Genomic DNA, 22,315 nt, shown 5'->3' with positions numbered 1-22,315 from the left:
GCATTTTGTAAAATGCTTATAAAAAATATTTTTACTTGGTCAAACCAAACGGTTCAGCTATATTTAGAATCGGGAGAGACCACAGAACATTTCACGCGGACCAAAACTTTAAAAAACAACATCGAAAAAATATTTTCTTTAAATCTGCAAGAAGGGTTAGGGTTAGGTCTTGTGTTTTTGGTCTGAGTGAAATGTTATGCGGTCTCTCCTGTTTCGAAATATATCTGAACCGTTTGGTTTGAACAAGTAAAACTATTTTTATAAGCATTTTACCAAATGTCTATGGGAAAATAAATGGCGGGTGAACATTTCTGGTACAGCGCTGAAGCAGGAAGTGACGTTCACTTTGGCTCTCTATGACAGTCCATGAACAAACAATAAAATGTATGCCTGATCCAAGTTAAAATCATTACAATCCCTGTAACACAAGAAAGTATAACCTATATTTTAAAAGATTTAAAAAAAGAGTTAACAGTAATTCATTATAAAAGTTAAGTTTGCCATTTTGCACATTTAAAAATGTGCAAAGTTGAATTCAAGTTGAAGCTGGGCTGGCTGATGACCACAGCAACCTCTGAAACATTCAAACCAGCTTGGAGTTGGTATGACGTCCGTCCACATGCTGCTTTTCAGATGATGGTTTTATTCGTCCAGAAGAGGAGTCCGCTCATCTGAATGTCTAACGCCATTCTCTTGAACAACACTACAAAAAGGAAGAGTTCATGTTATGTCCAGCATGTTCTTGGAGTTAAACAATAAATAAGGAAGGGGGGGGGGTCAACATATGAAACAAATGTATCTTAATTTGATGGGAAGTACCTTTGTTGCTGGGGTCTTTGACAGAGATAATATACACCAAGAAGAAAGGCCTGTGGAGAGGATGAGGCATGAGTTGTGGTTTCATCAGTGGGTAACTCACTTCTGTACCAGTTCCTGTTTCGATGAATGACTACATATCCCAGAGTTGCACGTGTGTGACTGCTGAGAAATATGAATCACAACTTGTTTCTCTACCGATCTTCATCAAACGGTTTAGCACCTGAAATTATTACCAGGCCTGGAATTGCATTTCGTTATTTCGTTACGCCAGGTGCCATGAAAACAATGCAGCACGTTTCATAGTCTAAATGCTATTTATTTATTATCTATTTCAATGACAAGATTATTCAGGCCTGAAAATCTGCCTTGTGACCTCTTAGTGTGAGGATGTAATTGGCCATATTCTTTTTCTGATTTCGCCCCCATTTTCTCCGCAATTGTACTCCAATTTCCCCCCCTGCTGCCCCGATCGCTGCTCCACCCTCTGCCGATCTGGGGAGAGCCGTAGACTAGCACCATGCTTCCTCCGACACATGCGCAGCTGCCAGCCGTTTCTTTTCACCTGACAGCGGGGAGCTTCACCGGCAGGACCTAGCACGTGGGAGGATCGTGCTATTCCCACCAGTTCCCTTCCGCCCCGACCGACCAGAGGAGGCGCTAGTGCAGCGACCAGGACACATACCGCCAATCCGGCTTCCCACCCACAGACACAGCCGACCACAGCCGCAGACGCCCGACCAAGCCGGAGGTAACACGGGGGCGCGAACACTACCCGGACGCCCATTGGCCAGAAATTCGTGATCACAGACTGTGAGATTTCCTATAACAGGAAGATGCTGAAGCGCTAAAATGCTAGTCCTGTGGATTGATGTCCACATGGCTCTTCACAAGAGGAAACTACATTGCCCATAATGCACATGTACGATGCAACTGATACTTACAGCAAAACAGCCCAAACCTCCTTGGACTGAAGCTGCCCACTCGAAGTTCAGATGCTGTGTGATAAGGCCACCCACCGTGGGACCATAAAACATCCTGAAAGAAATGCATTTCCGCTTTCAAAATAATCCAAATTGCAACATTAAAAATCAAAGCAACTCCGGCATTTACTTTGAAATAAGGCAGGAAATAAACACTAGGCAAGCAGCCAAATGCTGGCAGACTTTGGTTATGGCTGCTATGTATCTACTCTGTCATCCACTTTGACAGGTGACTACTATCATTCATCATTCAGAGGTCCCAGGGATTAAAGAAAAAAAATCTTCTGACTGAAAGATTTTCTATGCCTATTTTAGCTATTTGGGGCTTTTTAAAGTGCCTGCTTTTTCCCGCCGTGCGGTGGCTTCCCATAGGTTTTCATGTAAAAAAAGATAGGATAGTGTGGACACTCATTTCACTCTAAAAGTTCCCAAATACCCAGTAATGATGCATGAATTGTGTTCCAAGCGGACTCAGTATGTTATAGGTTCCAACATAGACATATGCAAATTAGTGGCTACAATAAATCACAATTATATACAGTATGTTGTTGTTTTTATAAAGTCAAACTGAATTTTTCAAAAATAAAATTTCATTCAAGCTCAATACAAATGAAATAAAATGAACAAATGAACAAATGAATATTTCACAAATTGAAATAAAAATAATTCCCATAGGGGCTTTCATTTTTGTACTTTTCACATGTCATATCTCCACTCCAACTGACTGAAATCCATCATAGTGATTGAGAACTTCAATCCCTGAGGTCCTCCTAATCCAACGCCAGATGTGGCTACTAAAGTGGAGGCTCATGTTGGAAAGCAACAGCACCTCCTGTGGCTGCTGCACACATAGCTTTGTTTCCTGCCCTGTTTCTCAGAGAATTTGCATGTGAATTTGTGTCAGTAAACGTCCTCATCAGGACTTACCCCATAGACCAAACTGCCTGGAACAACCCAGACACCATCCCAAGAGTGCTCAGTCCCTCATCGAATCCTTGTTCACTGCAAAGTGACAATATGACAAAAGGATTATTATGTATATGGGCCATCTTGCATGATCTCCAAACCCAATGTCGGGCAGTAACTAGTAACTTACTTACAGTAACTTACTGTCATTTTATTATATATAGTAATATAGTAACGTAACGCGTAACGTAAACAAACTACTTTGGATCAGTGTTGGGGGTCGTTACTCAAAAACGTAATATATTATACATTACACGTTACTTTAAAAAAAGTAATGCCTTACTTTACTTAATTACTCCCTGGAGACAGTAATTCGTTACACTACTCGTTACATTACTTTTGCGTTACTCCGCAACATCGCCTGAGATGCATTGTCAACCTAATTGCCAGTTAACAATATAACATTGAAACCTTAGCCCATATCAGCACACATCCCTATCCTAATGAGCAGTGTTGGGCAAGTTACTTTCAAAATGTAATATACTACATATTACTAGTTACTTTCATTTGAAAGTAATAAGTTACTTTACAATATTACTGTCTGTGTAGAGTAACTTGTTACTTTTACACTACTTTTGCATTACTTTTACCAAAACAACAGCAGCAGCAGAATGACATCCTCGCCCCGGAACCATCCCGAAAAATAATTTAAACCGCCTTGAAGTCAGTGTAAACAATCCAATATTCTAAATGTTTATTACTGGTATTATTATTTTTTTATTTATTTATATAAATTTTCTTTGTTATTGTCATCTATAGTGGTTATTTGCATAAAAACACACAATTTTGATTAGGAAATGATTGTATTTTTTTTAAATATGTGCTTTGATTTAAAAAAAAATGTGACTCAATTTGTAACTTGAGTTACTTGACAAAGTAACTGGTATAATATTACTGAAATCCTATAAGTAATAAGTTATATTACTGAGTTACTGCTAAAAGTAATATATTACATGTAATATGTTACTTTTGTAATGAGTTACCCCGAACACTGCTAATGAGGACATACACACAAGTCACACAATCTAGTTGTTGTGTTGTTTAATTGAGTGCATGAAAAATCACTGCACGTTTGGTGTGTTTTTCTCCCCTCATAATCCTGCAGATTCCATCCTGATCCTGCTGATCTTTGAAGAATGTAATGTCATGTGTTTGAATAGTAACTGTAATGTGATTACTGGCTTTAGCGACTAATGCCTCTTACACTACTCGTTACAGACAAATGTAATGTGATACCCCCCCCCCCCCCCCCCCCCCCCCACACACACACACACACAGTATACATTTTTAAAGGAGTAATAAGTAATACGGAAATTATTACACTCCCTGAGTAACTTTTTTTTTTTGTGGGAGCACAGGGAGAAGATGCAAACTCCACACAGAGGGGCCCTTTTGACGAGCCCACCTGGGCGGTGGGCACTGAGGGAGGACATGGGGATGGGGACACAACCTCAGTGCCCACGGCGTCCCAGGGGGGAATCGAACTCAGGGCCGTCTTGCTGTGAGGCGACGGCGCTACCACTGCGCCACCGTGACCCCCCCCCCCCCCCCCCCCCCCCCCCCCCCTTTCCCGAGTAACTCGCCCATTACACTGTCCAAAGCACAGGTCACGTATGTAGGAATACAACATGTATTGTCACTCACTATGCACATGTGAGGATCTCCGGGAATGTGGGAATTGCAGTCATGCCCAGAGAAAACCCAATTAGGCCGAGCATTAAGACCAGCAACCACAGCTGACTGCAAATATGGAAAAAACAGATACAGGTCTTAATAGGAGAATAAATACACGTTAACATCATTAACCGAGGCATCAATTTTGTGAATGTTAAAACTCAACGCAAGCTAATAATCCCCATCCTCACCTTGGGATTTGAAGAATGGGAATGGGACCAATAAAACAGAAGCAGAGCGCTGTGGTCATGCCTCCAAGTACCATGAACCAACTCCTGGTGGCCTGATGAACACAAACACACACGCGTTGCTGTGTATGTTGTTTAGCTAGAAAAATAAATGAATAAATAAATAAATAAATAATAAATAATAAATAAATAATAAATAAATAAATAAATAAATAAATACACAAATAATAAATAAATAAATAAAATAAATAATAAATAATAAATAATAAATAAATAGATAAATAAATAAATAAATAAATAAATAAATAAATAAACAAACAAACAAATAAATAAATAAAAACTGTGAAAACTTGCGAGACTTATCCATACGTTTTGGTTGTTCATACTCACAGGGAATTTATCAGTGATAAAGCCGAGAAGCGGAGATGCCAGGCAGTAAGGTAGTGACAACCCAAGCATGATGAGGCCTACATATCCGGGGGACAGGCCAAACTAGGAACAACAGAGAAGCATTCAAATACTGTACGTGCTTATTAAAGACTTGTTCTGTCATTTTACGATGGATTAAAAAGAACAATGGGAGAGGCTTAAGGATGCACGATATATCGGCAATCATATCGGTATCGTCCGATGTTGCAATGTTAATATCGCTTATCGGTATCAGCCAACGTTTTCACATTGAGAGGAAACAATGTGTTAAATCTATGATTTATGGGCTTTTCCAAATGTTTTGATAAATAAAGAAACGCATTACTTTTTCCACATTCACAGTGTTTACATGTGTTTTTCAGTGTGTACCGGTACACAATTTGATTATCATAGAAATGTGTTTTTATACAGATCATATCCACATCGGTAAATATCGGTTATCGGCCATAATAGCAACGTTAATGGCTGGGTTTCCCAACAAAGAAGCTTCTTAAGAGTTAAGAAGCTTCTTAAAGAGTTAAGAAGCTTCGGAGTTGAGAAGGCTCCAAAGAAGTGTTTCCCAAACGCCTTCTTAACAGCCTTCTTAACACATCGCTAAAGAAGGCTCTTAAGAAGCATCTTAACTGGAGCTGTCCACCATCTCGATGTGAGAGGTCCTCTGCGGCCCACTAGATGGCACTCTGAGCCCACCAGTGGGCCACGGACCAGTGGTTGAGAAAAACTGTTGTAGAATAACCTAATCGTGGTCATGTTAAACAAGAACTTCTTCTATTAAACATTATTTATTTCAGACATGGACTGCAGTTCAAATTGTTTTATATACACAGCATACAACAAAATTGCGAGAAACACTACAGAATTTAAGCGACCTTGGGTTCTGTGAAAGGTGCTATATAAATCCACAACATTCTTATTATAAAAGGAATCCATTCTGATTAGAGGAATATAGCCTGCGGTAAAACATTTAAAACACAAGTAACCATACATACAGGGGAGATTTCCAAGTGTTCCCCAATTTTAAACACTAAAGGGTGCATGAAAGAAAGGAAAAAGGGAAAAACACAAGAGGAACAGTGGACACAAGTATCTCCTTTTGCCTGACGCGGCTGGATCTGCCAGTGTTTCGTCATTAAGAAGGTGTTAAGAATGCCCCAGACCCTTCTTAAAAAACCTTCTTAACGAAAGATCATCTTAGCGCTAAGAAGCTTTTGGGAAACGCAGCCTTCTTAACGGAAGATAATTTTAGGATAAGAAGCAATCGGGAAACGCGTTGGCTTCGTTGGCTTCTTACGGGAGCCTTAAGAATGGTCAAAGAAGCTTCTTAGCGCTAAGAAGCTTTTGGGAAACACATGCCTTCGTAACGAAAGATCATCTTAGGCTAAGAAGCAATTGGGAAACGCGTTTGCTTCTTAAGGGGGCCTTAAGAAGGGTTAAAGAAGCTTCTTAGCGCTAAGAAGCTTTTGGGAAACCCAGCCAATATCGGTTATCGGTATCGGCCAAAACTTTCATATCGGTGCATCACTAGAGGGGATTACCTTCTCAATAGCAAATATGGACAATGTGGCATCCAGGAAGCCCAGTCCTGCACTAAGAGTGAAGATCACAAAGCTGATCAGGATGATTTTCACACGAGTCAACAGTCGGAAGAAGGAATTCTTGGAAGGTTCCGCACCTGGACAAAGAGAAGCACAAAATGCAGTTTCACTAATAGCTTGGTTAAAATCACAGAAAGGGGGAAATACTAGAAATGACCGAAAATGAACAAATCTCTTGCTGAAATATCCAAACTCTTACCAAAGTCTGGTAAGATGTATCAAACTCTTACCAAAGTCTGGTAAGATGTATCAAACTCTTACTAAAGTCTGGTAAGATGTACATGTTGAAAGGAACCATTGCCAATAGGATACATCCAAGGAGCATAAAAGGAACTTCGTATCCAAATGACTGGTAGAACCATCCTCCAATTGGTGGCCCCAGAATAAGACCCAGTCCTGTAAAAATCTCCAAACTACCCTGAGGACAGAAATACAATACATTAAAATATGTATTTACATATACATGTGCACAAGCCTATGGGCATTAAAATATATATTTCCGGGCGTCTGGGTAGTGTAGCGGTAGATTCCCTGCGCACCAACACGAGGGTCGCAGGTTCGCGCCCCCGTGTTACCTCCGGCTTGGTCGGGCGTCCATACAGGCACGATTGGCTGTGTCTGCGGGTGGGAAGCCGAATTAAGGGTATGTGTCCTGGTCGCTGCACTAGCGCCTCCTCTGGTCGGGCCTGTTCGGGGCGGGAAGGGAACTGGTGGGAATAGCGTGACCCTCCCACGTGCTATGTCCTGCCGGTGAAGCTCCCCGCTGTCAGGGGAAAAGAAGCGGCTGGCAACTGCGCATGTGTCGGAGGAAGCATGGTGCTAGTCTACGGCTCGCCCCAGATTGGCAGGAAGGTGAGCGACCATACATATATACAGTATATATATATATATATATATATATATATATATATAGTATATATATTTCCATATATATGTACACAGGCCAATGGGCAAATCATCTAATTTGCAGAATCTGAGTATTTCTGCCAACACTATATAAACAAACAGCATCATTACATGTGTCTGTAGCTACATATTTCCTTCAGCGCTGAGGGGAAATAGGCCAGTTGTTGCAAAACAACTCACACTAGAATGCTTTTTTTGTCTGCTCACGACTAATGGCTGGACAACATACCAGGCAGACACGGGCTGAGTCCACTCACCAACACAGTCGCTATATTGTTTGGGAATACTTTTGCTGACACTGCAAAGGAGGAGGTCATGGCGGCAGCAAAGCCCACAGCGTCGATGCCCCTGACTACAAAACACAGAGTGATAAAAGTGGTTCCTGAAGGAGCCCGATCCAGCAACCTGGAAAACAGCAGGAGAGAGAAATGGGGCTATTACTACAGGTTTAAATATCTATGTTAGTGGTTCTCAAATGGGGGGTCCGGGGACCACCAGGGAGTCCTTGAGGGGGTTCCAGGGGGTCCCCAGCTAAAAGGGGCGTAATGTATTTTCGCTCTAATTCCATTCATAAGTAACACAATGACTATTTTTGGTCATGGGTTGTATACACTTTCTGTAATAAAACATCTAAAAGCATCAATCTTATTATCATAGGGGGGACCGTGGGACCAAATCCTATCAAATGGGGGTCCGTGGTCTAATCTTTTGTCAGGTTAGGGGTCCTTCATGTGAAATAATTTGAGAACCGCAGTGTGTGATCTTTGGACAGTTGACTACACTATATTTACAGTAAGAATCATGTTTTTTTTGCACCAGATGAACTTAGAAGTCCTTCGTTATCCAGGAGTGGCGTGTGATGAGGGTAATACAGGAGTTAAAAAGCTGGGTGTGAAGCTGGGTGGGTACCTCCACCCGCTATTTTCTCACCAATTATTGATGGACCATGTTTTGGGGTTGGGGGTGGAGTGGGGGGGGGGGGGGGGTAATACTAAATACTATGTCCGTGGCCCATAGAACACGTCATGCAAACGATAGACCCTTTTCACGGGGGCCATTTTGTGTCGAAAAGGCAGAATAAACACAGGTGCGAGCAAAACACTCATGAGGGTTTCCAAATTCCAATCATGGGAGTTTGAAAACCCTCATTAGTGTTTTGCTTTCACCTGTGTTTACCCTGCCTTCTCGACACAAAATGGCCCCCGTGAGAACGGTCTATTTAGTGGTGCGGCTTAGCCAAACATTCCAACAGCAGCAATAGTGCATTTTGTGATAAAAGCATTATCATTTGGTTCACTTGTAGCCAGAGGCATTCCAAAAAGAATTGGATATGGAGCCATCATTGAATTAGGAAGAAAAGAAAAGCTTCGGTTTGGACAGTTATTTTATTACAATCACTTATTTTCAGTCCTGAATTGTGAGATAGAAGGAAGCTTCTGAGCAATGCTGCTAAAGGTCCCCATTTGAATTCCTCATCATAGAAAATGTACGATTAAATCGACACCAAGATCATCCATATCAGACTAGTTTTTATCCCCCGTTAGTGCTAATTTTTAATTTATTTGTCCTGGTTGCTGCTCCACCCTCTGCCGATCTGGGCAGAGCCGAAACTGGCTCCATGCTTCCTCCGAGACATGGGCAGTTAGCCAGCCGCTTCTTTTCACCTGACAGGGGAAGCTTCACCGGTAGGACATAGCACGTGGGAGGATCACGCTATTCCAACGAGTTCCCCTCCCTCCGAACAGGCGCCCCGAACAACCAGAGGAGGCACCACTTCAGCGACCAGGATATTGCATGTTTTGGTGTGGGGTTCCTATATGAAGGAAACTCCCTGGGGCATGGGGAGAACATGCAAACTCCACACAGAAAGGCCCTTTTTGACGACCCCACCCGGGCGGTGGGCACTCGAGGACATGCGGACGGGCACACACTCCTTCAGCGCTCACAGCGTCCCAGGTGGGAATCGAACCCAGGACCTTCTAGCTGTGAGGCGACAGCTCTACCACTGAGCCACCATGCCCCACCCCTGATTTACTAAATTGAATGAAGACTATTTTTCATTCTTATCTCACAGAACCTGCTATATAACCTGGACATGGTTTATGGTACAGTGTATGGAAGGAGTGGGACTTTAGGAGTTGAGGTCTTACGTTGACCAACTGTTGCCATTTTCTCTATCCTGCTCAAATACATAGTTGGACGAGCAGACGCTGTTCCAAGGGACAGACAAAATGTTGACATTCTGTCGACATTTCAAGGCCTAAAATCGGCAACTATCACAATGTTAACTTTGTGACTGCTACAATCTCCCAAGTCTGTGAACCTGGTGGTATCAGGTTCTTCCACGACAGCTCCTACCATGTGAGTTATTATTTATATGGTAACAAAGTGGAGGGGGGGGGGGGGTACTAGTGATCTAGGTTAGATTAGGTTAAGTTTATTTCATATGGACATCACAGAGCATTGGAGATGTAACATACATGTATGCACAACAACCAGATACACAGTGTTAAGTGTTTACAGCGGAAAGCTAATTTTCAACACCTGTCCACCCCAAATAAATAAATAAATAAAACACACCCCAAAGGACATACCCGAAAAGAAACATAATCAAATATAAAACCACAAGAGTAAAGCCACACATACAAATGTATTGACAGGGAGGTCACTAGATGCTGGAGACTTTTTAAGGGCAAAGTCACGACTTTTCAGATATCTTGACCAAACCATGGAAGAGAGCTTCCTTTAGGGCTGCTCCTCCATGTTTTAGTGTATCTGTAAATTAATGCATTAATAGTTGTCACAAAATTGTCACAGCAGGTATTCAAGGATGTACACACAAAATTACCTCTCTCTCTCTCTCAAATATGTTAACAACCACCGTATTATATATCATATGACCATCACTGTTCTCACATCACATAGGAGGAGTGTGACCCAGACTTACCCAAAAAGAATGGTGCAGCCTGAGGAGACAAAGAGTCCTGCAACAAGCATGAACTTTGCACCAATCTGGACAATCTGATGCAAAAGACATACAGAGTGAAGAGGACGGTCAGGTTAGCTGTGCATCAACACACACCGCTCATGAGATGGACTCATTCACAAGTAAATTTTGAACACAAATAAAATAAAGTAAATTTGTAATAAAATAAATAAATAAAGTTGATATATAATTATAATTAATTCATATTTTTATAATTAAATAAATGTTGATAATAATAATAATAATAATATTAATAATAATAAATTTGATATATTACTTACATACTTTCCCATGATCAGTGCACCAATCAAGTTGCAAACAGCGTAGCAACCAAATATGAGACCAACGACCGTCTGGCTGGCTCCTTTCTTTAATGCCTGTGTCGGAATAATAATTGAATATATTTTTTCGGTATATGTCCGGTGGTCTGCAAAAACCCTTCACATGGTGGGAATATGACATTTTATTTTTATTTTTATTTTTTTTACATTTCCATAAATTAGAAAATATCCCCTATAATATAACTTTTTGAATGACTGCGATAGCTCTCTCAGATCAAAGGTTATGAGTATTTTAATCTGTTATGTGTCTAAAAGTAAAACATGGCTTTAAACATTCCACATATTTTCTACAGGGGCATTCCACCACAACCATCCAAATAAATTATTTCCCTTTTGTTTTAGGAAAATAATGATGTGCTGCTACAGAGATGAAAGTAAGCAAATCACTCAAGATCTCAAAATACCTGGAAAACTCATTTTCAACATTGTTTTGCTCATTGCCAACAATGTGCAAGGATTTCTGCAGGCCAGCACAGATAGATCAATAATTAGTGTAAACAAAAGCCCTAAACATATCATAAAATGAATGGAAAACAAATTTAGAGAGGGGACAAAAAAAAATCATTAAACCTACCTAACCCTATGTAATAAGTTATTACAGTACAGGCCAAAGTACAACTGGGAGAAAATGGGTGAGAAATCAGAAGGAAAAAAAAGAAAAGAAAAGAAAACCCAGCAGCTTTGGTTGACACGCGTCATTGTTTAAATGTGCTCTATAAATAAATCTGATTGATTGATCTGATTGATTGAAACATGACTGCAGTGCACACAGGGCTGTAGCTAGGAATTATGGGCCCTCCTATGTACACGAGGGGGCTCGCATCCTCATAATCTTTGAAAAACTATGGGCCCTATTCTCCCACAAGCCTTCGGCGCTAAAACGGGCCTTAAACGCAAAAAAACGTGCCTTGCAACTGTTTTGGGACGATATCAATATGGCTTTACGCTGCCAAATGCGCTTTAGGCTGAATGGGCGTGGCGCAGTCCCAGAATGGGCCAGAGTGGGCGTGTCGGCGCTAAATACCGGTGTACTGCTATCTTCCGACCTGGCGTACATTTAGCGCTTTGCGCTTTTGAAAACCAGGCCTATTCAGAGTGCGCCAGTTGCGCGGAGCGCTCCCCTCTGGCTCTCTCCCTCCCCTCTGGCTCTCTCCTCTGTCACCCTTCTCTGTGTCACTCTCTCCCTCTCTCCTCAGTCTGCCAGGCACAATACCGACTGTCTCTGACTCCCTCGCTCAGAGTCCCATAGAAAAAATAAGCTGTAAGTTCACTGCAATGTGAATGTCCCAACATGCATTGTGTTTCTCCATTTCGCTACTAAATAGCAACCAAATGAGCCGAAAACCTATATTAAGGGAGGATCTAAATAATGTGTAATGGTAAGACAACCTCCAATTGTAGGACATTTCAATATTGGACCAAATAAAACATCGAAATGAAAACACCACCCTATGTGAAACATATATGCCCTACTGGGGCTATAAATATCCCTTGTCGATTTAACGTGATTTAGATAAGTGACAGCGGAACGCGCTTCGGAAGCTTCTACTGTCATCTGCTATACTGTGATGTCCGCTCCAATAACTTGGCCCTATTCCACATTTAGTTTTACAATAAAAACACATTTATGCAATGACTTTACATAATGTAGGCTATATTTATGTGCATCATCCTTCCTGCAGCAGGCGAGAGAAAATTATATCTTTCTGGACAAACTTTCACCAATCTAATAGGCTATATTTTTCTAGCTGATGCATTTAGAACATTATTTTCACTTTGATCTTGCTATAGTGTAGCGTATTTACATGCTTGCAGTATTTAAACTGCAGTTAGATTGGTTTGAGAAGCATAATAATATGGAACTAGATGGTCTACATTTCCTAACGAAAATGTAATTGTGCTTGCTGTCCTCGCCATGCACCGCCTGGCTTCCAAAGTCCCTGCCCATGGACCTAGGGGGTGCCTATGTGAGTAAAAGGACTTTGGAGTAGAAGTACTTGGTAGGTGGGGAAGTCAGACTGGTTGTAGCCTACTAGAGAGACACAAAAGGCTAGCCCAATCTCTGCAATCTAAAACTACATTACCTGCAAACTACAGCATCAATAATTACCATGTATTGTAAATGTCTCCAACTGTCTCAAGGAAAATAGGACATGATAACCTCCAGAGAAGTAGTATTCCTTGTAGTGTCATTCATGTTTATGGTTGCGACAACAACTGTTTACAAAACTAGCAGGCTTACCAGAGCTGCAAACACACAAGTGAAAAGCTATCAATGGCTGCATCTAATCAGCCAGTAACTAATGTAGGCTATGTTCCATTATGTTAGTGTAAGAAGTCAAATGTACTGATAATAGTCCCTGGTCACCAAAGTAATGTTACCCTTTTAGTTTTGTTACAGAGTTGCTGATCGGTTGTCATGTGTCCAGTCAGCCAGAGAAGCTGCTTGGGTAGCATGCTAACTAACGCCTAACGCAGTGGTTCTCAACTGGTGTAGCCTCAGGACCCACTATTTTCCTTGTCATGAAGTCGCGACCCAAATTTCAGATTTTTTTTTAAACCACTCAAATTTATTGCACAAAAAATAGCGCATTTATTTAATACACAATGCCTTCATGCACTGTCAAATGAACAAAAAAGTGCAACAGAAGTGCAACTACGGCTAAAAACCAATTGAAATAAGGCAGACTTGAATTACAGGCCTATATGTTTTTAAATTTAAACAAGTCAAACTGGTCATGGTCAGAAAGTCTTATTTGAACTGTATGAAATATGAAATAAAAGGCAGACTTTTCTTGAATCACAGGCAGGCTATATGCTTTTTAGTTAAACTGGTCATAACTTTTAATTAAACTGGGGCCATGCAAATCCAGTTTCAATCATCTGAATTGAACTAAAATTAAATATGAAATGAAAAGGCAGACTTCTCTTGAATTACAGGCAGAGCATATGCTTCAGCTTGTTAAACAAGTGAAACTGGTCAGGCTAATCCAGTTTCAATAATCTGAATAAAAAAAAAAAAAAAAAAAAAAAAAAAGTACTGTACTGTAAAAGTCCGCGACCCAATCAAAACGGCCCCGCGACGCTACCCACCAGTTGAGAAACGCTGGCCTAACGCTAGCATTAGCTCAATTAGCTTGTTGCAACTAGTCCCAAACATTGATGAACAGTGTGTCCTAACGCCAGGGGGACAAGGTGTTTGTTTTGGCTGGCTGAGGTTAGCCTATAAGGCACAGTTGTTGTGGCTAACAGCCTCCATTCACACTAGGCTATTCACACTAGGCTATCTCTTCCATTATGTTTTCAAACCCAGCTGGCTGTATAAAATGAACAACCACAAAGTGGTGACACTTACCCATGGGTTCAGTTCATTTTGTTCATTCATTGTTTTCTGGACATGTTACCATGCTACATTAACACAGCAGGTAACAGAACAGACAGGCCTCCCATGGTTGGCGACAAGTGTATATCATTGTCTCTACCCAAGATGCAACACTGCTCTACCCAACATGCAACGCTGCTGCTCAGAGCTGCTCTTTAGCTCTATTAATCTGGTCAAATCTCACCGGATTCCTGTTTCCAGTACACTTTTAGCATTTGGTTTTTAACAGAGAAGAGTTGGAGCTGCTGAAAACATACAGTATGCAAATGAGAGTGAGACCATGAGTGATATACCCACTGAGATACAAGCATAGGTGTGTCTGTTGTCTGTATAATAGCGTGCGTGTCATACAAGAAGGAAGGCTGGCCATAATGAGAATGAATCTGCACTTCCTGCCGCCCTTCAAAATAAAACCATTTAGAAGGGACAGGCACTGAATGCTGCTATAGCGCCCCCTAAAGGCGAAATGACAAAATACTTCTGATATAGGCTCAGAGTACATCCCTCCACACCTGTACCAAGTTTGGTTAGCATCGGACGATCTTTGTGAAATAGGCCCCACCCACAGAAAGTTGGAAGTGGATTATATCGCAACGGTGCGTTTTTTTCAAAAACTTCCAAATCAGTGTTGTGCAGGACAGTCCCCACATGATGTGTGCGTTGGTTTGGTGAAGATTGGACAAAATTTCAAGGAGAAATGGCAAAAAAACGGTTTTGGACAAAATGCAAAATGGCGGAAAATCTAGTCAGACGCAAATGGGCGTGGCCTAGTTGAGTAGATGCGGGAGGACCCAAGGAATCCAGGGAAAAAAGAATTTTGATGATAAACCCTACGGTTCAAAAGTTATCGAGCAAAAGGTAAGGAGGGCTGTTATAGCGCCACCATATGGTCAATTGGTGCAATTTTTTCGGGGATAGTAAAAGACCCCTCAGTGCACCTCCCTACCAAGTTTGGTAGCTGTAGTGGTTATGGTTTCTGAATTACAGCTAATTTACTGCAAGATTTTGCAAGATTTTTCCAAACCCCATGCAAGTCAATGGGGAAAAAAATGGCGCTTAATGGCGAATTGCGGCCAAACCGCTTTCACAAACCCTTAGCAAAGTCATAGCATACATGTCCTCAATGAGCCAGTCATTTTGAGGTCTGGCATGTCTATGTGGCGCAAAAATTGAGGGAGTTATTACGCGCCAAACTTTTTGGCAGATATAATAATATGATTAAGTATGTGGGATTTCAAGATTGTGCCTTGCTTGTCAGCAAGCACAATAATAATGGGGGACTTTGTAATTTGTGCCTTGCTTTCAGCCAAAGTGTCAAGTGTCATACAAGAAGGAAGGCTGGCCATAATGAGAATGAATCTGCACTTCCTGCCGCCCTTCAAAATAAAACCATTTAGAAGGGACAGGCACTGAATGCTGCTATAGCGCCCCCTAAAGGCTAAATGACAAAATACTTCTGATATAGGCTCAGAGTACATCCCTCCACACCTGTACCAAGTTTGGTTAGCATCGGACGATTTTTGTGAAATAGGCCCCACCCACAGAAGATTGGAAGTGGATTATATCGCAATGGTGTGTTTTTTTTTTTAACTTCCAAATCAGTGTTGTGCAGGACAGTCCCCACATGATGTGTGCGTTGGTTTGGTGAAGATTGGACAAAATTTCAAGGAGAAATGGCAAAAAAACTGTTTTGGACAAAATGCAAAATGGCCGAAAATCTAGTCAGACGGAAATGGGCGTGGCCTAGTTGAGTAGATGCGGGAGGACCCAAGGAATCCAGGGAAAAAATAATTTTGATGATAAACCCTACGCTTCAAAAGTTATCGAGCAAAAGGTAAGGAGGGCTGTTATAGCGCCACCATATGGTCAATTGGTGCAATTTTTTCGGGGATAGTAAAAGACCCCTCAGTGCACCTCCCTACCAAGTTTGGTAGCTGTAGTGGTTATGGTTTCTGAATTACAGCTAATTTACTGCAAGATTTTGCAAGATTTTTCCAAACCCCATGCAAGTCAATGGGGAAAAAAATGGCGCTTAATGGCGAATTGCGGCCAAACCGCTTTCACAAACCCTTAGCAAAGTCATAGCATACATGTCCTCAATGAGCCAGTCATTTTGAGGTCTGGCATGTCTATGTGGCGCAAAAATTGAGGGAGTTATTACGCGCCAAACTTTTTGGCAGATATAATAATATGATTAAGTATGTGGGATTTCAAGATTGTGCCTTGCTTGTCAGCAAGCACAATAATAATGGGGGACTTTGTAATTTGTGCCTTGCTTTCAGCCAAAGTGTCAAGTGTCATACAAGAAGGAAGGCTGGCCATAATGAGAATGAATCTGCACTTCCTGCCGCCCTTCAAAATAAAACCATTTAGAAGGGACAGGCACTGAATGCTGCTATAGCGCCCCCTAAAGGCTAAATGACAAAATACTTCTGATATAGGCTCAGAGTACATCCCTCCACACCTGTACCAAGTTTGGTTAGCATCGGACGATTTTTGTGAAATAGGCCCCACCCACAGAAGATTGGAAGTGGATTATATCGCAATGGTGTGTTTTTTTTTTTAACTTCCAAATCAGTGTTGTGCAGGACAGTCCCCACATGATGTGTGCGTTGGTTTGGTGAAGATTGGACAAAATTTCAAGGAGAAATGGCAAAAAAACTGTTTTGGACAAAATGCAAAATGGCCGAAAATCTAGTCAGACGGAAATGGGCGTGGCCTAGTTGAGTAGATGCGGGAGGACCCAAGGAATCCAGGGAAAAAAGAATTTTGATGATAAACCCTACGGTTCAAAAGTTATCGAGCAAAAGGTAAGGAGGGCTGTTATAGCGCCACCATATGGTCAATTGGTGCAATTTTTTCGGGGATAGTAAAAGACCCCTCAGTGCACCTCCCTACCAAGTTTGGTAGCTGTAGTGGTTATGGTTTCTGAATTACAGCTAATTTACTGCAAGATTTTGCAAGATTTTTCCAAACCCCATGCAAGTCAATGGGGAAAAAAATGGCGCTTAATGGCGAATTGCGGCCAAACCGCTTTCACAAACCCTTAGCAAAGTCATAGCATACATGTCCTCAATTAGCCAGTCATTTTGAGGTCTGGCATGTCTATGTGGCGCAAAAATTGAGGGAGTTATTACGCGCCAAACTTTTTGGCAGATATAATAATATGATTAAGTATGTGGGATTTCAAGATTGTGCCTTGCTTGTCAGCAAGCACAATAATAATGGGGGACTTTGTAATTTGTGCCTTGCTTTCAGCCAAAGTGTCAAGTGTCATACAAGAAGGAAGGCTGGCCATAATGAGAATGAATCTGCACTTCCTGCCGCCCTTCAAAATAAAACCATTTAGAAGGGACAGGCACTGAATGCTGCTATAGCGCCCCCTAAAGGCTAAATGACAAAATACTTCTGATATAGGCTCAGAGTACATCCCTCCACACCTGTACCAAGTTTGGTTAGCATCGGACGATTTTTGTGAAATAGGCCCCACCCACAGAAGATTGGAAGTGGATTATATCGCAATGGTGTGTTTTTTTTTTTTACTTCCAAATCAGTGTTGTGCAGGACAGTCCCCACATGATGTGTGCGTTGGTTTGGTGAAGATTGGACAAAATTTCAAGGATAAATGGCAAAAAAACTGTTTTGGACAAAATGCAAAATGGCCGAAAATCTAGTCAGACGGAAATGGGCGTGGCCTAGTTGAGTAGATGCGGGAGGACCCAAGGAATCCAGGGAAAAAAGAATTTTGATGATAAACCCTACGGTTCAAAAGTTATCGAGCAAAAGGTAAGGAGGGCTGTTATAGCGCCACCATATGGTCAATTGGTGCAATTTTTTCGGGGATAGTAAAAGACCCCTCAGTGCACCTCCCTACCAAGTTTGGTAGCTGTAGTGGTTATGGTTTCTGAATTACAGCTAATTTACTGCAAGATTTTGCAAGATTTTTCCAAACCCCATGCAAGTCAATGGGGAAAAAAATGGCGCTTAATGGCGAATTGCGGCCAAACCGCTTTCACAAACCCTTAGCAAAGTCATAGCATACATGTCCTCAATGAGCCAGTCATTTTGAGGTCTGGCATGTCTATGTGGCGCAAAAATTGAGGGAGTTATTACGCGCCAAACTTTTTGGCAGATATAATAATATGATTAAGTATGTGGGATTTCAAGATTGTGCCTTGCTTGTCAGCAAGCACAATAATAATGGGGGACTTTGTAATTTGTGCCTTGCTTTCAGCCAAAGTGTCAAGTGTCATACAAGAAGGAAGGCTGGCCATAATGAGAATGAATCTGCACTTCCTGCCGCCCTTCAAAATAAAACCATTTAGAAGGGACAGGCACTGAATGCTGCTATAGCGCCCCCTAAAGGCTAAATGACAAAATACTTCTGATATAGGCTCAGAGTACATCCCTCCACACCTGTACCAAGTTTGGTTAGCATCGGACGATTTTTGTGAAATAGGCCCCACCCACAGAAGATTGGAAGTGGATTATATCGCAATGGTGTGTTTTTTTTTTTTACTTCCAAATCAGTGTTGTGCAGGACAGTCCCCACATGATGTGTGCGTTGGTTTGGTGAAGATTGGACAAAATTTCAAGGAGAAATGGCAAAAAAACTGTTTTGGACAAAATGCAAAATGGCCGAAAATCTAGTCAGACGGAAATGGGCGTGGCCTAGTTGAGTAGATGCGGGAGGACCCAAGGAATCCAGGGAAAAAAGAATTTTGATGATAAACCCTACGGTTCAAAAGTTATCGAGCAAAAGGTAAGGAGGGCTGTTATAGCGCCACCATATGGTCAATTGGTGCAATTTTTTCGGGGATAGTAAAAGACCCCTCAGTGCACCTCCCTACCAAGTTTGGTAGCTGTAGTGGTTATGGTTTCTGAATTACAGCTAATTTACTGCAAGATTTTGCAAGATTTTTCCAAACCCCATGCAAGTCAATGGGGAAAAAAATGGCGCTTAATGGCGAATTGCGGCCAAACCGCTTTCACAAACCCTTAGCAAAGTCATAGCATACATGTCCTCAATGAGCCAGTCATTTTGAGGTCTGGCATGTCTATGTGGCGCAAAAATTGAGGGAGTTATTACGCGCCAAACTTTTTGGCAGATATAATAATATGATTAAGTATGTGGGATTTCAAGATTGTGCCTTGCTTGTCAGCAAGCACAATAATAATAGCCTATAATGGAGACAGACAAGACTGGATGAAGGGAGGGGGGGGGGGGGGGGCAGAGCGCTTGGCTTTCGTCTGGTTTTGCGGGACCAGTGGAATTGGAGCTAAAAAGGCAAGCGTGCGATTCGTTTATTGCAGTTATCCAATGAGCATGACGGTGCATAATTTTACGCTTAAAAGGCGTGGTTGTAATGCTTTAGGCTGCGTGTAGCGCCAGCACGACGATATCAAGTGCGCTGGTCCACGCCCACTGATTTGCGCTGCGCCAGGCGCTCGGCCTAGAAACAGCGCTGATGCAACGATAGGGGGCCATATCTATATCTGCCCGCCCACAACTCAAACGCACCCCCACACATTAATTTACCCAACAATTATCATCAGACAATGACAGTGCTAAGTGTTCTTCTATCCCTGCCTGTCTAGGGAAGACCATTTTGGTTTAGACTGCACAGGAAAACCAACAGTTGCTGAATCATGATTTTGAGAAAGTTTCCAGTTTGTAGACTGCAACCGCACACCATTTCAAAACAAGAGCAGTGTGAAATAAAAGCATGAAATAATTATTTACAAATAAATGAGGACCAAAACAATTATTATTTTTTGTCCAGACACTAGGCTATATAGGGGCCCTTGTAGTCTGTACCCTATCATCAGCATCAGTATGGGTGGACAGAGTGAAGTGTCATGATTTACCCCTTGACCTATACATAGGAAACGCCATATTCAGTGCCAGTGCAATGTAAACAAACGCATGCCAGTTTGACTGACCCACACAGCTTACCTCATTGGGGAAGAATGGCCCTAATATTGAGTAGCAGATCATTGAACTGAAGTTGACAGAAGCCATTGATATCAAGGTGAGGATCTGCTGTCTGGACATCCTAGTCTGGGGAGGCTCTGCTGGTTCATTTGGAGTGCTGTTATCTGAAACGAAATAGTTTACCATATCGGTAACACTTTACAATAACGTACACAAATACTATAGTAGTTACTAGTAAACTAACCATTAACTAATAGCCAGTTAATGAGTAGCTAATGAAAAATTTGGCATTAGTCAATCACTAGTTAATCATAGTTAATGAGTAGGTAGTCATTAGTTAATGATTATTATAAAACGGCTCTCTCAAATCAAGCAATCTGATTGGTTCACCGCCATTGTATAATTCCAGTAACCGAGTTCAATAACCCATGGCCATGGGTTATTGGTTGCCATGAGCAGTTATAGTCCCACTCGGCCTGCGGCCTCGTGGGATAACAGCTGATCAGGGGGATATATTCTTCACAACACACTGGCTCTCATGCTATATTGCTTAAGTATCTAATTTCCTGAGTAGAGTAGTTAATCATTACCTAATGATTACTAAATATCAGCTCGTGAATAGAGTAGTTAATCATTACTTAATGATTCCAAAATGTCAGTGCGTGAATGTATTAGTTAATCATTAGTTAATCATTAGTTAATCTTTTTGTGTACCCTATTGTAAAGTGGTGCATCATACTCAGTAGTTTATGAATACTGAATCATTACCTGTCCATTAGTTACTCTTTTCGCACCCTAATATAAAGTGAAAGATATCCTTATCAAATAAACACTCCCTCCAGGTGAGACCCTACCCTACCATCTGAACTAACCAGCCTGTTGCTTGTTAGAGCCATACTATCGAATGTAGAGCCTGAGACCAAGTATTATAGTTTAAAGGTATATTCCACCCAAATACTACTTTCTGTCCAAGTACTTACAAGTACTTAGACATAAGTAGTATTTGGCTGAAACATACCTAAGTACTTGGACATGAAGTAGTATTTGGATGGAATATACCTTTAAAACTATAAGTATTTGGAGAGAAGGTAGTACCGTATTTGGGTGGAATATATCTTAAAAACTATAAGTACTTGAACAGAAAGTAGTATGTGGATAGGACATAATACTTAGTCTCTGACTCTACAGACCTATAGTATGGCTCTACCAAATAATGAGGCTATTCTCGACTTTACATGAAAATGGGCTGAACCCATTATATAGCCCAAGTGTTTCCTCGATTAACTGTAGCGAACTTAATGTACTTGTATTAAACTTGTTGTAACGTTTTATGACAGATATTATCAGACTAAGAAGCATTATTTATTAGACAGTATAAAGGTCACCAACCTGGCTGCTGAGGATCAACCATAACGTGCGGATCCATTTTTGGATTTTCAAAGTTGTTGTTTTTTGTGATCTAGCTTGTACTTTGTTTAAACTTCTGAGTGGAGATTCGACGAGGAGGAGCGCTTCAGCTCCGATGAGGCTCCGACTCACACATCCATGCCTCCGACAGGTTAAACCTGTCGGAGGCATGGATGTGTGGTCGGAGTATCGGAGCTGAAGCGCTCCTCCTCCTCGACTCTCCCCTCAAGAAGTTTAACAACGTCAAGCTAGATACAAAAACAACAACTTCCGTCCACAGCTTTCAAAATAAAAGCTATGTTGCACTAATGAGCGCCAGAAATGTTTAACCCATATAATCAATATAATTGTTCCTAAATCCTAATGGCCTCCAACATCCTCCGATGTCAAGTCAGGCAGAAAAAGGCCGTCACTGATGTCTACTAATAGCCTATCTTAGATAGGTCTATTTTAACTGTAATTTAAACAAAAATCACAACAATTTAACAGCTATAGTTTAGCCCCATATTTAATCCGACAATTGCACTAAGTATACATGCTTTTTATTGTTCACCCACGCCGAAGCCAGGGGCCAGGGGATTTACTGTCTTCCCTACAAATGTATGCTAACTAATTTTATTCTATTTTGAGGCTTTACTTCCGGTCTAATTCTATCTCTATTTCTCTGTCTGGCTTGACATAGCTCTTCGCGTGCTTTAGTGACGTCA

At 41.4% G+C, this 22,315-nt stretch overlaps 1 protein-coding gene across 1 annotated transcript; it reads right to left on the bottom strand.

The window, feature by feature from the left end:
* Window positions 1-583: 583 nt before the first annotated feature.
* On the bottom strand, window positions 584-20,321 carry slc18b1 (solute carrier family 18 member B1; the record flags this gene model as incomplete). The annotated part of the gene is made up of 13 exons (XM_083632528.1): window positions 584-703; window positions 820-869; window positions 1,761-1,854; window positions 2,727-2,801; window positions 4,410-4,505; window positions 4,631-4,722; window positions 5,018-5,119; window positions 6,592-6,728; window positions 6,913-7,069; window positions 7,815-7,962; window positions 10,505-10,578; window positions 10,825-10,920; window positions 20,223-20,321. The coding sequence occupies 13 exons, from the start codon at window positions 20,319-20,321 to the stop codon at window positions 643-645; spliced, it is 1,281 nt and encodes a 426-aa protein (XP_083488654.1). The 3' UTR covers window positions 584-642.
* Window positions 20,322-22,315: the final 1,994 nt, after the last annotated feature.

Source organism: Poromitra crassiceps (genome assembly GCF_964638095.1).
Source record: "Poromitra crassiceps genome assembly, chromosome: 3".
NCBI lineage: Eukaryota > Metazoa > Chordata > Actinopteri > Beryciformes > Melamphaidae > Poromitra > Poromitra crassiceps.
Note: the sequence above shows the minus strand (reverse complement) of the source record. Positions and strands in the feature narration are given on the sequence as shown.